The sequence below is a fragment of the Ochotona curzoniae genome, unplaced genomic scaffold (genome assembly GCF_017591425.1).
Source record: "Ochotona curzoniae isolate NIBS_2020 unplaced genomic scaffold, NIBS_Ocur_1.0 contig_520, whole genome shotgun sequence".
Taxonomy (NCBI): domain Eukaryota; kingdom Metazoa; phylum Chordata; class Mammalia; order Lagomorpha; family Ochotonidae; genus Ochotona; species Ochotona curzoniae.
In genome coordinates, this window is record NW_024466457.1 from 360138 (window position 1) to 374712 (window position 14575).

Below are 14575 nucleotides of genomic sequence, written 5' to 3' on the forward strand. Positions count from 1 at the left end.
AGCTCCCTAGCCTGGAAGCTAGTAAGCTATTCACCCACTGTCAGTGAGCACCGACTAAGTGCCTGAGGTACCACATTTGACAAAACAGGGCTCTGAGTCCAGCTGGCACTGGCACTCACTTAGAGGGAGCTGACATGACTGGGAAGTGATCCCGGCGACAGCCAGAATAAAATGCAACGGGAAAACAAGTAGGGCAAGCTGAGAGCTATAAGGTCGGACCCATGTGGAGGGCAGAAATAAGGCAAGCTAGGCAGGCCGGGGATGGGCCAGGAGTTAGCAGGCAGGGGCGAAGGTGGCGCTGGTCAGCGGCTCAGTGCCGCCCTCTGGCGACCGGTCCGTTTCTACCTGGAGCTCCGTGAGAACGGCTGCGTGTATCCAGGTGTGCACCAGTCTCCCTGGGCACCTACTAAGTCCCAGCGCTGGACTGGGCCCTCGGTCCCGAGGACCGCGCACCCCTGCTCACCCAGAGGGTCCCGGGGTGCCCTGACCTCACCTCCCGTGACTGACTGGGCTCTGTCCATTCCGCCCCTGCAGACACCGGCTCGGCGCTGCGCGTGTGCACTAGCCCTGCTGTGCCTGGTGTTGCTCCTGCTGTTCCCGGAGGGCACCCTGGGCGACGGACTGCGCGTGGAGAACACGCCCCGGCACAGAGTGGCCCGGTGGCTGAACCTGGGCCCGCTCAACAAGTACGTGGAGAAGATCTTAAACACCAGGTGGGCCAACGAGGGACGAGAGGGAAGGAGGGAGCAGAGGAAGGGAACGGGTGGGAGATGCTGTGGCTGTCCCCTGGGCGCCTCCGCGCGCCGTGAACGCTGCAGAAACGTATTCTCTAGTTCAAAGAAGTCCAAAACCCCGAAGAAAACGGTTGACACCACGAAATACCCGCCATCGAATTCCACGAAATCCCAACTACCGAATGCCGTGACACCCCGGCCGTCCGCTGCCTCCCAAAGCCCCAGGTAGGAAGGAGCCCCGGACACAGCGACGAGTCAGGGTCCTCAGAGCTGGGGCGCGGACGGGCCCAGGGGAACTGCGGGTTGTGGGAGATAGCAGGGCCCCACGAGACTGTTCTGCAGGCCTGGCCTTGACTTCCGGCTGCCTGTGAGAGGGTTTCAACGGCTCCCCTACGTCTCGGGTGAGAAGAATAAAGAGAAACAGAATCTGTGTGGCTTTGTCAATTTTTGGGGCTGGGGATAGGCAGGGATCCTAAAGAGAGAGAAAAAAATAAGACCTCAGCACCAGGGGTGTCCTGCCTGCCCACATGCTCCCCTACTCTACCTCCCCCCCACACACACATGCATACCACTTGGGAGTGGGGGGCTCTGTCTGCAGAGAGCAGAGGGCACCCCAGGGAGTTGGTAAGAAGGGCTTTAGGGGACAGTGAGACGGCTCAATTAGCTAATCCTCCACCTCTAAGTGCTAAGATCCCATATAGACAGCCATTCATATCCCGGCTAGCTTCCATTTAGCTCGCTGTTTATGGCCTGTATAAACAGTGGAGGATGGCCCAAAGTCTTGGAATCCCACACCCGTGTGGGAGACCCAGAAGAAGCTCCTGGCTCCTGGCTTTGGATCAGCTCAGCTCTGGCTATCACGGCCATTTGGGGAGTGAACCAGCAGATGGAAAATGTCTGCTCCTCTCTGTAAATCTGCCTTTCCAATAAAAATAAATCTTTAACCAACAAAAAAAAAAAAGGAAGAAAGGCTTTGGAGAGACACACATGCAGGTCTGTGCAGAGCACAGACCAGGGCAGCTCTGGTGTATTGGCCCAGGGACAAGCAAGGGAGCCTGTGCCCCTTGGGGAGTGGGACTTGGGAGCCCCTTCGCCTCCCGCTTAGCCGCTCCAGTGCCCAGGAGAGGGGAGGGAAGGGAGCAACTGGGGCCTGTCTCTGACAAATGGGGTGTAAGGATGGTGCCAAGTCAGGGCCAGAGGTCGATCCAGCCATCAGGCCCAAAGTGTGTCCTGCACAGCTTACCGCCCCCATGCCTGACCCTCACCCCTGGTGCCAAGCTGATTTCCCCCACTTCACACGTACCCCAGCCCACCCACTCTGAGAAAGGCCAGGGCAGGCAAGCCCCTGAGGACCCCCTGGGAGCCCTTCTGCAGGGTAGGTCTATGTGGAGCAGAGCTTAAACTTAGATCCCTGTGTGGGCGGTGGGGGAGCGCTGGGCCCCTCTCCTCCCCACTAGGCAGCATGTCCTTCTGTAGCCCTTCCTCCTGGGCCCTGGAGTTTCCTGTTCCCCCCAGACAGTCCTGACCACCTAGATAGCTGGAGAGCAGCTCTGAGACCACACAGCGCCACCGCTGACTACCCTAGCACTGGGGCCACTGCCTTGGGCTGGGCCGTTGCCCACTGCAAGGTCAGTTCAGTGTAAGCAAGTACTATCCCCACTGCCTTGGGGCAGAGAGCAGAGATGGTGGGAACAGAGAAGGCAGCAGGTGCTGGAGCGGGAGGGCTGGAGCTTCACCACCTGCTGGGTGACCTTGAGGAGGCCCTGCCTGCCGCTGGCCCACACTGTGCCGTTCTGTAAGTTCTGTAAGGAGTTGAGCAGGCGCCCGAGTTCTCGCCTCTCCTTCCTCCTCCCTCCTCCTGGTCCACCCTCGTCCTTGTGCACCTGGCCCTTCCTTGCCCCCCAGGAGTCCGCAGAGACAGAGAGAGGTCATGACTTTGAATTGCTTTATTTAGCCTGGGCACGAACAGGGGGCAAGTGTTAGCCAGAGCCGAGGGTGCAGAGGGGAGAGCTGGGCTGGCGGTGCCTGGGGTCTCATAGGAGGCGAGCAAGTGACATCACAGGTCTGTCGGGCCGAGCTCCCTGTGAGGAGAGGCAATAGGAGGGCAGGCCTTGGGCCACTGCTCCCCACCCCCATGGCTTTCCAGCCCTGGTTCTGTCCCCACCCTCATTCCTGCTCCAGATATCAGACTCACCTGAGGCCAGCTGCGTGGGGAGAACCCCAGTCCAAGTCCATGGCGTCCACTCTGTCTCTCTTTCCATACCTGTGGGGGCAGAGGCAGTTGGCACAGGTATCAGCTCACCTGGGTCCCGTCCTACCCACGCCCCACTGGTCCTGGCCTGCTCGGCAGAGGGCAGGCGTGGAAGAGGCAAGGGCCAGGGTTCCCCGCTCCTCACACACACACACCTGGGCCTGGTCAGCATGTTGATGTATCGGCGGAGTTCAGCCGCATACTGGGCCATCTGCTCTGGTGTGGCGTTGTCCCCTGGGTAGACAGGCTCCAGCGGGGCCCCCTGGGCAGCCTGCGGTGGCCGCAGCAACAGAGCCACACAGGTGCACAGGAGCAGCAGGGAGAGGCAGCGGGCTGCAGCCGCCATCTGGGGAACAGGCAGCAGGTGCCATGGAGGCAGAGCAGAGCACAGACCCCTACCCAGGGAAGCAGGGCCTGCCTGCCCGGCCCCTCCGTCCATACTGGGGTCCCTTGGTGCTGACAGCCGCAATAACCCCGGGAGCAGCCCAGCAGCCAGAGCTCAGCCTGGAAGCAAAGGGACCTGAGACACACAGGGCCCTAGGGGCTGGGGTTTGTGTGAAGTGGGGGAAATGAGCTTGGTGTTCCCCCTTTCCCTGGCTGGGGCACCAGAGGTAAGGGCCCTAGAGGCAGCCGTAAGGCAAGGTTGAAAGGAGGGGAGCTGGTGGGAAGCAGGGTACTCCCGTTCACCAGTAAGGAGGGAATAGGGTGACCACGGGAACAAAGGACAGAAGTCCGCGGCTTTGTTGGTCCGCTTCCCCCAGAGGCAGAGGCACAGGGACAGTACTCACTGTCCCTATGGCCCCTGGGCAGGCCAGCGCAGGTACACACACACACACACACACACACACACAGGTTTGTGCAGGTGCATCCCAAGAGGAACCTCAGCCTTCTCCCCCGCTCATGCCCTCTCCCCACTGCAAAGCACCGTTTCCTGCCCTTATCCAGGCCCTAGTCCCAAGGTCCCCAGAGTGCAGCACCAGCTGAGCCCCACTCACCCCAAGTACCACGTGAGAGGAGCAGGTGGGTGCCTCAGGCTGTGCATGTTCCCTGCTGGAGGCCCCTTTATAGTCCTCAGTCCTCCTCACCCCAGAGTCCCCGCCTCCCATCAGCCTCTCGGTCCCCAGCCCTCACCCCCACCTCCTCCGTCTCCGTGGTACCCACAGCACTAGAGCTGGGGCCAGAGAAAAGTGGGAGATAGGGCAGCATTGCGGGTGCGCAACCTGCACTCATGAGGGGTAAACCTGGACCATGATGCAAGCCTCCTGAGAGCCCCGTCCCTGGTGCCCCTTCCCCTTGCGCAGCAGAGCAAGCTGGGTCCAGAAGCACGCTGTTTGGGGACTGCAGGGTCTGTGCTGGCCCATGCTTGCAGGCCTTGGAACATTAGGAATCAATCCAAACCCCAGAATGAAGACTGAGGCTGGGACTCTAGGCCTTCTCCGAGGCAGCTAGAACACAGGTGGGCACAAGGAGGGGACCCCTGGTCTTGGGCCATGAGCAGAGGAGGGGGACCTAGCCTGCCTTTGGTGGGTACAGAGTGAAAGCTGCTGTGCCTGGGGTCAGGGAAAACTGGGGGTGCCCATTTCTGGTGGCCTTTTTGCCTCCTGTCCCCGGATCCCAAATTCCAGGGAAGCAAGTCATACCATTTGTAAAGCTTCAGGTTTTCCCTGGCGTCCATAGTTTAGTGATCTCATCACATTCCTGGAGCCCACGATACAGATTCAGCGGCTGAAATCTGTTCAGAGATGCTGGATCAATGGCCCTAGATCACACAGCTGGCCAGTGGGTCATCAGGGTTGGACACAGAGTCTAACTCCAACACTGTGCTCACACAGGGGCCACCCGTGTGTCACTGTCCTTCGTAGGGCTGCCCAGGCAATGCTGTGTCTCCCGGCCTTGGTGCCGGGTCCTTGAAGCCTAGAGGCAAAGGTGCTTGCTGCTGCTCAGGCCTCGTGTTCTGGCTGGAATTTGCAGCCTTGCTGTTCCCACCCAACCTCCTGCCAGAGCCTGTACAGGACAAGGTGCAGACTTGGCACTTGGGTAGGGCACATGGGACCTCTCAGCCCAGGACTTCTGCTCACCCACATCTGGACAGCAGGGAGTGTCCAGGTGGGGGAGCAGGTAAAATTGAGGACTAGAGGTGATGCAGGGGTTCAGACCAACCTGGGGCCAGATCCCAGCTCTGCCTCTTGCCAGCTGTGTGGGCCTGGGAAGATAATTCTCCCATTGACCTCTCTAAGCTTCGATGTTCCTCTCGGTAAATGGGTTCAATCCTAAGCATCTCAAAGAATCAAGGAAGTTCAGTAAACATCAGTGCTCTGCCTCATTCCTCCCAGTTCTGGTTTTTGCTGACAGGAACCACGATAGTTTACTAGGCAATAGCTTACATTCTGCAAAGAAAACACGAGGGTCGCTGTGTCTCAGCAAGCTAGGCCCTTTACTGGGCTTTCCCAGCTTCCCATAATAAGGGTACTGGACTGATGATGGGCACAGGCAGTTCGGGTGTAGAGGCAACAATGACCCACGAGGGGGCGCCAGCGTCCACTCAGAGCTCCAGCGGGGATGGGAGCCTTGTTTAGGACCACGACCTTGGTGAGGATCTAGTCCTGTTAGGTAATCTGGGGGGTTTATGCAGGTGTGGAGACCGATGGGAGCTCCATCCTGCCGCGGAGGGAAACCAGCTTTGTCAGTGTCTAGGAAATCACGGTATTCCCCCAAGAGTCCATCAGACCTGTAGCTTTGCTTTTTCTCCTATGCAAACTAGTTTCCTTCTTGGGGTATCTCTAGGATGTGGTGGCCAGCAGGGAGAAACAGGTGCTAGTGGACTTCCTGAGCGAGTGGCCACCCAAAGCAGAGCTGTGGGCCTTGAAAAGGCAGCCGTACCCACCTGCAGACAGACTGGATGAGGGCCCGAGTGGGTCCTGCCAGGCCTCCGGGCTGAGCAGCGTTAGGGATGGGTAGGGGAGCAGGAGGAAATGCCAGGGTGAGTCACGGCAGGTACAGGAGCCAAGGGAGAGAGTCGGTTTACAGGACTGCAAAGACAGGAGTTTGGGCAGCACAAAAGCCTCCGCCAACCAGCCCTCCCCACCTCTCCCCACACCCATCCCCCTCGGTCCCTGCCATCCTATCTTCACACATTTGTCTTGGGTCCTAGCAGGCAGCTATGGAGCAGAAGAGGAAGAAGCAAGCACTCTGCAAGGCTGAGTGAGGATATGTTTTTATTAAAGAGAGGGAGAAATGTTTTATTAACAGAGAGAGAGAGAGATTCATTCCAAAGGCAGAGTGACAGTGACAGAGAGAAATCTTCCATCTGTTGGTTCACTCCCCAAATGTCCACAACAATCAAAACTGGGCCTGGCCAAAGACATAAATGAGAAGTTTCATCCAGGTCTCCCACATGGGTGTGGGCACATGGGTGTCATCCGCTGCGCTCCCAGGCGCTTGAGGAGGGAGCTGGGCTGGAAGTGGAGTGGGGTGCTGGCAGATGTGGTTAGTGGCACTGGAGTACAGCGAGCCCCACTGCACCTGAGACTTAGACCCGCAAGCCAGTCTATGGAGAGGGAGGGTGACACGGATAGACGCAGGGAGGGGACATCCTGTCTCAGCCGGAAAGCCACCTGCTCGTGAGGCCTCCAGAGCGGCCCTTGAGAATCCCTACTGCCTGGTGCTTTGTTACGGCAAGCCTAGCAAATTAATACAAGCCCCAGTTAGCCATAATTTTACTATCCTGAGATTTTGGCTACCTGCAGTGAGCCACGGTCATAAACTATGAAATGCAAAGTCCAGAAACAAGTCATTCATTCATACACTTTATATGGTAACCCCTTTTCTTTCTTCGTCAGAAACAGAGAGAGACAATGACCTCCCATCTCCTGCTTCATTTCCCTAATGTCCACACCAAGCAGAACTGAGCCAGGCCCAGTCAACAGCCTCAGACGTGGCCTGTGTCTCCCCCTGGGATGGGAGGGACCCAAGGATGTGAGCCACCACCTGCTCTTTGTCAGGGTAAAGAAGAAGCTGGAATCAGGGACAGAGCCAGAGTCCATCCGGGCATTCTGGCATGGGATGTGGATACCGCAAATGGCATCAAAACCACTGAGCTACATGTCCACCCCACGAAGCCCATGCTGAAGCTGTGTCTAACCCTGAACCGAGTATTTTCCCAGAGTATTCCCAGGTGATGCGACCTACAGGTTTATCTCCTGGAAATCGACTTGGTCTTCAGATCCACTGTCACGGTGCCACGGTGCTTGTGCTCATGTCCCCTTCTCATGGTGGCCTGCAGTGACATTGCAGGAGGGACCGTTCTCTTCTTCCCTCGTCCTGTACCACCATCCATGTCAGCACAGGAAGGGGCACTACAATATTTTGAAAAAAAAAAAAAAAAACAACTACATTTATACAATGGTATCACACTAGATTATACCTCTCTGGTGCTATTGTGACTCATCTCTTTCAGGGACTCACTTGTAAATTAAGTTTTTAAGAGACTTTCTTAAAAAAAGATTTTGTTTTACTTATTGGAAAGACAGGGTGACAGAGGAGAGACCCTCCATCCACTGGTTCATTCCTCAAATGGCTGCAATGGCTGTGGGGCTGTAGTTTCGCAGGTGCGTTAGCAGGGAGCTGAATGGGAAGTGGAACAGCCAGGACTCATATGGGGTGCTGGCTCCACAGCTGATGGCTTTACCAGCTACACCACAGCACTGGCCAACAAGGACCTCTTCTCTCACAGGACAGTACCCTGAATGCCTGCCCTTTCCCTTCCCTGTCACTGGCTGGGACATAGACGTGGCAATGACAACCCAGGCTGGCCTCTGGCCTGCATGAAATGTGAGGAGACCACAGGGCAGAAGCCTGGGACACACTCCTGGAGCAGAGCTGCCACTTCCCCCATGCCACTCGCATTTCACCATTTTATGGAACATCTTGTTCAATCCAATGGTAATTCCACTGATTTGAAAACAATGAGGTTGTGGGCCCAGTGCGGTTACCTAGTGGCTAAATCCTTGCATGCCTGGGATCCCATATGGGTGACAGTTCTAATCCCGGCTGCTCCACTTCCCATCCAGCTCCCTGTTTGTCGCCTGAGAAAGCAGTAGAGGATGGCGCAAGGCCTTGGGACCCTGTATCCATGTGGGAGACCCAGAAGGAGCTCAGCTAAAGCTGTTGCAGTCCCTTGTGGAGTGAACCAGCAATGGAAGATCTTTCTTTCCTTCTCTCTGTAAATCTCCCTTTCCAATAAAAATAAATAAATCTTAAATAAATAAATAAAAATAAAAACAACAGAGTCTGGCCCAGCAGCAGTAGCCTAGTGGCTAAAGTCGTTACCTTGCAAGTACCGGGATCCCATATGGGCACCAGTTTGTGTCCTGACTGCTCCACTTCCACCAGCTCCCTGCCTGTGGCCTGGGAAAGCAATCAAGAATGGCCTAAAAGCCTTGGAACCCTGCATCTACATGGGAGACCCAAAAGAAGCTCCTGGCTTCAGATCAGGTCAGCTTCGGTTGTTGCAGCCACTTGTGGAGTGAACCAGCGAATAGAAGATGTTTCTCTCTGTGTCTGCTGCCTGTAAATCTGACTTTCCAATAAAAATAAATACATTTAAAAAAAATGGGGTGAGTTCTTGGCATAGTGGCTACTTTCACCTTGGGACACTTGCGTCCCATAACGGAGTGGCAGTTTTTGAGTCTGGCTTCTTGCTGTTATTCACCCTGGAAAGTGACAGGTGAAGCTTCAAATACAAGGGTTCCTGCCACCCACGTAGAAGACCAGGATTGAGCTGTGGACATTTGGAAAGCTAGCCAGGAAATGAGAGCTCTGTGTGCAGGTGGAGGGTTGCATGTGTGTCTAACTCTCAAATTAAATAAATAAATAAATAGATAGATATTCTTTTTATTTATTCTCGACTATTCTATTCTCATATTCTAGCAATAGGATGCATGTAAAACACATCACTCAGCCAGTGTCTAGTGTGGAATGAAGTGCTTCACAAACAAGACAGCTGTTGCTGTTGTCAGTGTGATTGACGGCTCTGATCAGTTATGGATTAACCACCTGTCAACACTTCCCGAAAGGGAATTTGAGGTAAACCTGTGTCACCAACAGTCACCCAGGGGGGTCGGGTTTGGCAAGAGTCAGCTGTGGCTGGGCACAGACTGGCAGACGGGACCCAGAGTACCCTGCACCCAGACACGTCCCGCTTCCTCAACAGCAGTGAGCCAAGCTCAAGGCAGCCGCCGTGTCTCCCATCCCACCTGCCCTGGGAGAGAAAATGGGGAGACAATGGGACGGCAGGTGGGATTCACCCAAATGGCAGTCCAGGGGGAGAGGAGAGGCTGACTGCTCCCTAACACACACACTGACACCAGAGGAATTCAGAGTGGCTCTGGGGGTGACCCCTATGCCTAAGGTGTTTCCAGGCTGAAGAGGGGGATGGGGCTGTGGAGGGAGCGGGGGTAGCCTTGGCCCCTGAAGGAGCTGAGAGTGTCTGAGGACTAGAGGCTTACGAGGAGCCAAGAACACCTGGTGTGATGGTTTATCTTGCAGCAACCAAGTCCTAATGCTGTCTCTGCTGCAGGCTCCCTCTGGTTGTAAGTTGTGGAAGCAGGCCCCCCTAGCCCCAAGACTGTCTCTCCTCTTTCCCTTTGTTCAGGTAGGCTATGTGGCTCTTCCCTGTTGGCTTTCTTCAATAATTAACACAGGAAAACCAACCCTAGAAACTTTTAGTTCCAAGGAAGACAGTGATGAACAAAAACTTGCTTATCCTGGCCTTTGTAAGAAGAGCTATGTCATTCTGGCTTTTTGAGATATAAAAGTCTATATGTTTTTAGACAAGAAGCATAGATGATGGCCGCAGTGTTGCTTAATAAAAATCATTCCTCCGTTAAGCATCTTCCTTGTCATTGTCTGTTCCATCAATCCTGACAGTCCCCCAGCACCCTTGACCTTGGACTTTAGCAGGTTACTGGAGAGGAAGTCACGGCTGATGGGGGCAGGGCCCTTCCTCGAGACAGGACTCAGAGACCCGGACAGGTTCATTGATTCTTTTTAAAATTAACTGAACAGCGCCCCCATCCCTTGGCTCAAGCCCGAAGCGCCCACAAAGGCCAGGGCGGCTGGGCCTGTGTCCAGGTAGAGCCGGGACTCCATCTAGGGTTCCCACCTGGGAGGCGGGGAAGTAGCCTACCTGGGTCACCAGAGCGGGAGAAGCAGGAATCGGGGCCGGGAAGAAACGAACTCCCGCCCCTAGGCGGGACGCGCGTGTCTTAGCCATCTTACCCTTGTTCCTTGGTCAGCAGGGAGAGCTGAGCGATGAGGGGGGCAGGGAGAGCACCCATCAGGGCCAACCAAGGGGGGCTTCCTGGAGGAAAGGAGCTGAGCAGGAAGGATCTCAAGGATTTGGAGTGAAACTGAGCAGCCACAGTTCCTTTGGAGCCGGGAAGGGGCGGGACCCGGGACCGCCTTGCGCTCTGGGAGGCGCGCTCAGTGATTGCTCATCGTGGGGGTGGAGCTTGCAGGGGCAGGGCAGCATCCGTACGCTCCGGCTCCTCCCACCCCTACCGAGAGATTTAGGGGTGTCCCGGCAAACGGCCAGTCTCACCCAGCGTGACCCGCCCCCTCACCCACCACCTCCTCCTCCACAGCTCCATCTAGGGTCTGTGTTCACTCCAGCCGGGGTCGCCGTCCTGGGGCCTGACCCCCTTGGCCTTCCAGCGGGCTTCCAGTCTTCCACAGCAGTTCTTGACTTGAGCAATTCTGTCCCCGGCCACTCTCCTACGCTGTCTCCTTGCCACCATCCACCTTGCTCTTCCCAAGAAATTCTCCTGCTGCTCCCTGCCCCTTGTGCGGGAGCGTCCACGCACCCGCAATTCCCACTCTGTCCCCTGACTATGGTTCCTTCCACAGAGGCCCCTGGGGGAAGGGCACAGAGAGACCCCCCCCACACACACACACACTCCCTTATTGGGGCGCCTTTGGCCTCAGGACTCTTCTTTCAGCCCTTGCGTGCCCACCCCTCCACTCACATCGGACGCCATTCCAAGATAGCATACATAAAAGAAGTACAAACAAATCCTGTACGGTTCTGTGAAATTTGCTCTTTATTGTGGGATGGGGGAAGGGCCACACGCAGCCCCCCAATCCAGGGGACAGGGACACGGAGAAATGGGCAGAGGGTCCCCTCCCCACCCCGCTCCCAACGTGCAGCAGGCGGGAAAAGATCCAGGTTCCAGGGTCGGCAGCAAATATGCAAGAGACGCAGGTGTAGTTAGCAAGTCTCCCGGGAGGCCTCGGCGATCATCACCACGGGTAGGCACCTTCTGACCTGCAGGAGGAAAAGAGAAACAATCAGATCTGGAGAGGTGCCACGCGGAGGCTCCGTGGGGCAGCAGGACTGGACCACGTTACAGGGGCAGTGGGCGCGGCGGGCAGTGCGTTCCTACCGCGATCTGACCCCACGATCCTCGCCATCGGGGAACAGCAGTTTGGACAGAAGCGCTTCCGAGCTCTCGCGTTTCCCATACCTGGAGGGCGGGGTCGCGGTGGGGGTGCGTTAAGCAGGCACGGTCTCGCCCCTGGATGGACCAGGACCGAGGGCGAGGCACCATGGAGCCCCAGTCGCCCGCCCCGGGCGCCTTACTCACCTTTGCCGGGTGACCAGGTTGAGGTAGTGACGCAGGGAAGCATAGTAGCGGCTCAGTTCCTCGGGGGACGCGTCTTCGCCTGGAGCTTCTGGCTTGGAAGGGTAGGCGTCCACCAGCGCCCCAAGGCAGGCGAGCAGGACCAGCAGCACTGCGGCCAGGGCAGGCCACGGCCTACGCACCGTTACCATCTGGGAAAGGGGACATTGGCGCGGGCGGCCTGTTGAGTCCCGGTCCCCAGTGCTGGCGGGCTGCAAGGGCACCTGGAGCTGGTGCTGGACCAGACTCACACCAGTGCGCTGGGTGTTCTCGGATCCCGCCCTGCCTCCGTTTCCCCCATCTATTTGAGGTACCCTAGCCTTGCCTGCCTCCACAGCCCCACGCCCAGACAGGCTGCGGACCTCGGCCCCCTTCCAGTCCAGCTTCCCATCACACAGCCTCAGTTTCTCCCATCAAATAGCCCGGGGTGAGCCCCAGTCCCACTCACAGCGGCAGCTTGGGAAGCGAGATGCACAGCAGGTGGAAAGCGAGAGGGAGTCCCAAGGGCTGTACTGCGGCCTCCTCTGTGCCTCCTCTCCCTGCTTTTCCTCCGCAGGGGCTTATATCCCCAGCCTGGAAAAGGGAGGGGGAGGCCGAGGGGGAGGGGGAGCCAGCAGGGAAGGCCCTGTCTCCTCCTCCTCCTCCTTCCTCCCCTCCCTCCCTCTACCCGTGTTCAGCCCCGCCCGTGTTGATGTCTCCACCTGGCAGGGGCCGAGGACAGCCAGCCTGTTTAGACTCAGGGTCCCGCGGGATGGGGTGCCCCGTGAGCACCCGGCCTGAGGACGCGTGGCAGCCCCTAATCCTAGGGAGGATTCGCCCAGCCTGTCCCTGCCAGGACCCTTCCAGACAGCCCTCCTCAGCCTCTTCTTAGCTTCACTGTGGAGAAGGCAGAGGGGTGGCTGGCCCTGGAAGGAAAGTCTCTTTCTACTAAAGGCAAGACTGGGAGCCTGTGACCTCAGCTCTGACCTGCTGGGTGTGATGTCCTAGGGCCTCTTTGGATACTCCATCAGACTTTCTCTTCATGGAAAATTTGGTGAGAGAAGCAGATGTAGGTTTGTTCATCAGAAGCAGCGGTGTGGGTACCTGTGCATCCAGACTGGCACATACAGACTGGGCATGGTCCAGCCAGACCTGGTACAGAGTCCCCTCCCACCTGCCCCCTCCCCTTGGTCAGGTGTGATTGAGGGCATGGTGCCTCCTGGGGCTGCCCACTGGTTACTGGGCTGAAACCCTCAGAGCCCTTGGCCAAGAGGAAGGGGGTGGTGTTTGTTAAGCACATGCTATGCCCTGGGTCTTGTGTCTTTGCAGACCTAAACTGAGCTGAGTCTGCCCGAATTTTACAGAGGACTGGAGCTCTGACAGTAGCCAAGGCTGCCGGCCATTCCAGCAGCAAAGAGGGTGACGGCATGGTGCTGGGGACTCTAGGAACAGCCCCGTTAATCCTAAGGGCCATGGAGGCTCGGCACCTTGACATAGCCATGGTACTCAGGAGCCAGACGCGGGAGCAGCGGACAGGAGGCCGCCAGCACCCCAGGTTTCCAGTCCTACCAGAACAGCTGCTCCAGGAAGAGAGGGGGAGGTCAGGGGCTTCGCCATGAAGCCCTTCCAGCCCCATCTCCCCACTGGCAGGAGGGGCCAGCCTGCCCGGTCCTAGGCCGGCCCTTCCACCCTGCAGGACAGATGGCTGTGGGTCTATTTTTAGAGCTCTCAGTGGTGGAGAGTCCAGGGCCCCTTTTTATGGGCTCGGTCACCTGCACCCTCCGGAAACGGCTCCCCGTCAGCCAGGCAGGCTCCATGGGCCTTGCACCTCCCAAGAAACTTGGTGGGGGCCTCTCATGGAGTGTGAAGGACAAAGAAGACACCAGGAGAAGGGGTCATGCCCCTTCCTCGGAGGGCGGGGGGAAGTCATGGTTCTAGGATGTTCTAGGTGATGGTCGTGGCTATGTCTGTGGGGCTCCCCTTTGTGGGGTGAAGGACACAACAGCATTGGGGTGCTCCAGTGTCCCTGAGAAGAGGCATTCCCTGGGTACAGAGTGGAAACAAGCCTGGATAGGGCTGTCCCAGGGTAGGGATGCCTGGTTCACTCAGGCCAGCAGCACTAGCCAGGGTGGGGATAGGGGGCTGTAATGTGCAGTCCTCTCCTAGCAGGGAGTTGGAGTCCCTAGATACTGCAGGGGGCAGACCTCCCAGGACCCTTCAAGCCCCAGGGGGCCTGAGGCTGAGGGGAGAAATCATGGAGCAGGAGGAAGGCCTGGAGGAACCTCTTTCTCATAGATGTTGCAGCCCAAGTCTGCGGGACCCAGGGCCCCCATGGAGTGGAGCAGGAACCGCCCATCCATCACACTCCCTCCCCCCTTCAGTTCTGTTCTCCAATTACAGGGCAAGCTGATTGGCTCATTAATCACCACCTCCTGATAAAAGACTTGATAAACTTGTTGATCACGGAGAGACATCTCAGGCCTCGATCGATGGACTCGGACTGCTCCCTTCCACCCACGGGCCCACCACCATCAGTGACGTGTGACTCAGTTGCAGTGAGACATGTTTGGGTCCGCTGGTGGAGAGAGGGGAGACCCCAGAGACAGCTCTTATCACAGACTGCACACCAAGGCCCACCTCCAGCTTGTCCCTAACCAGGGTCCCTGTGAATCCCTTAGACACTGTTTAGAGGGCCTAGCAAGGCCACCACAGGTCAGGCTGGCCATGAACTTGGACAGGCATTGGTCATTCCTTTTGCCCAGTTTTAGGGCTGCTTATATTTAGGATGTCCTGAGCTAGTATGATAATGCAGCAAGTTAAGTGGCTGCCTGTGACCATATTAGAAAGCTGGCTGTTCCACTTCAGATCCAGTTCCTTACTAATGCACCTGGGAGAGCAGGAGAAGATGGCCCAAGTATCTGGACCCCTGCACC

The 14575-nt window shown here is 57.2% G+C and overlaps 2 protein-coding genes across 3 annotated transcripts; both read right to left on the reverse strand.

The window, feature by feature from the left end:
• Nucleotides 1-2790: 2790 nt before the first annotated feature.
• On the reverse strand, nt 2791-3331 carry PPY (pancreatic polypeptide). The gene is made up of 3 exons (XM_040989202.1): nt 3141-3331; nt 2929-2997; nt 2791-2815 (listed from the first exon to the last, which is right to left on the reverse strand). The coding sequence occupies exons 1-3, from the start codon at nt 3329-3331 to the stop codon at nt 2791-2793; spliced, it is 285 nt and encodes a 94-aa protein (XP_040845136.1).
• Nucleotides 3332-11085: 7754 nt separating this feature from the next.
• Nucleotides 11086-11815, reverse strand: PYY (peptide YY). 2 transcript variants are annotated; one of them, XM_040989288.1, is made up of 3 exons: nt 11628-11815; nt 11427-11507; nt 11086-11308 (listed from the first exon to the last, which is right to left on the reverse strand). In XM_040989288.1, the coding sequence occupies exons 1-3, from the start codon at nt 11813-11815 to the stop codon at nt 11284-11286; spliced, it is 294 nt and encodes a 97-aa protein (XP_040845222.1). In that variant the 3' UTR covers nt 11086-11283. The 2 variants fall into 2 exon arrangements, with proteins under 2 accessions (XP_040845222.1, XP_040845223.1); XM_040989289.1 differs by lacking the exon at nt 11086-11308 and having other exon boundaries at nt 11423-11507.
• Between the last annotated feature and the right edge of the window lie 2760 nt (nt 11816-14575).

Bases quoted from the DNA above. Each gene is read 5' to 3' on its own strand.
- PPY (XM_040989202.1), bottom strand. From the start codon at position 3,331: ATGGCGGCTGCAGCCCGCTGCCTCTCCCTGCTGCTCCTGTGCACCTGT. The intron at 2,998-3,140 runs GTGTGTGTGTGT...CTGCCCCCACAG, and splicing joins AACATGCTGACCAGGCCCAG to GTATGGAAAGAGAGACAGAG. The intron at 2,816-2,928 runs GTGAGTCTGATA...CTCTCCTCACAG, and splicing joins CCCCACGCAGCTGGCCTCAG to GGAGCTCGGCCCGACAGACC.
- PYY (XM_040989288.1), bottom strand. From the start codon at position 11,815: ATGGTAACGGTGCGTAGGCCGTGGCCTGCCCTGGCCGCAGTGCTGCTG. The intron at 11,508-11,627 runs GTGAGTAAGGCG...CCCGCCCTCCAG, and splicing joins AACCTGGTCACCCGGCAAAG to GTATGGGAAACGCGAGAGCT. The intron at 11,309-11,426 runs GTAGGAACGCAC...TTCCTCCTGCAG, and splicing joins GATCGTGGGGTCAGATCGCG to GTCAGAAGGTGCCTACCCGT.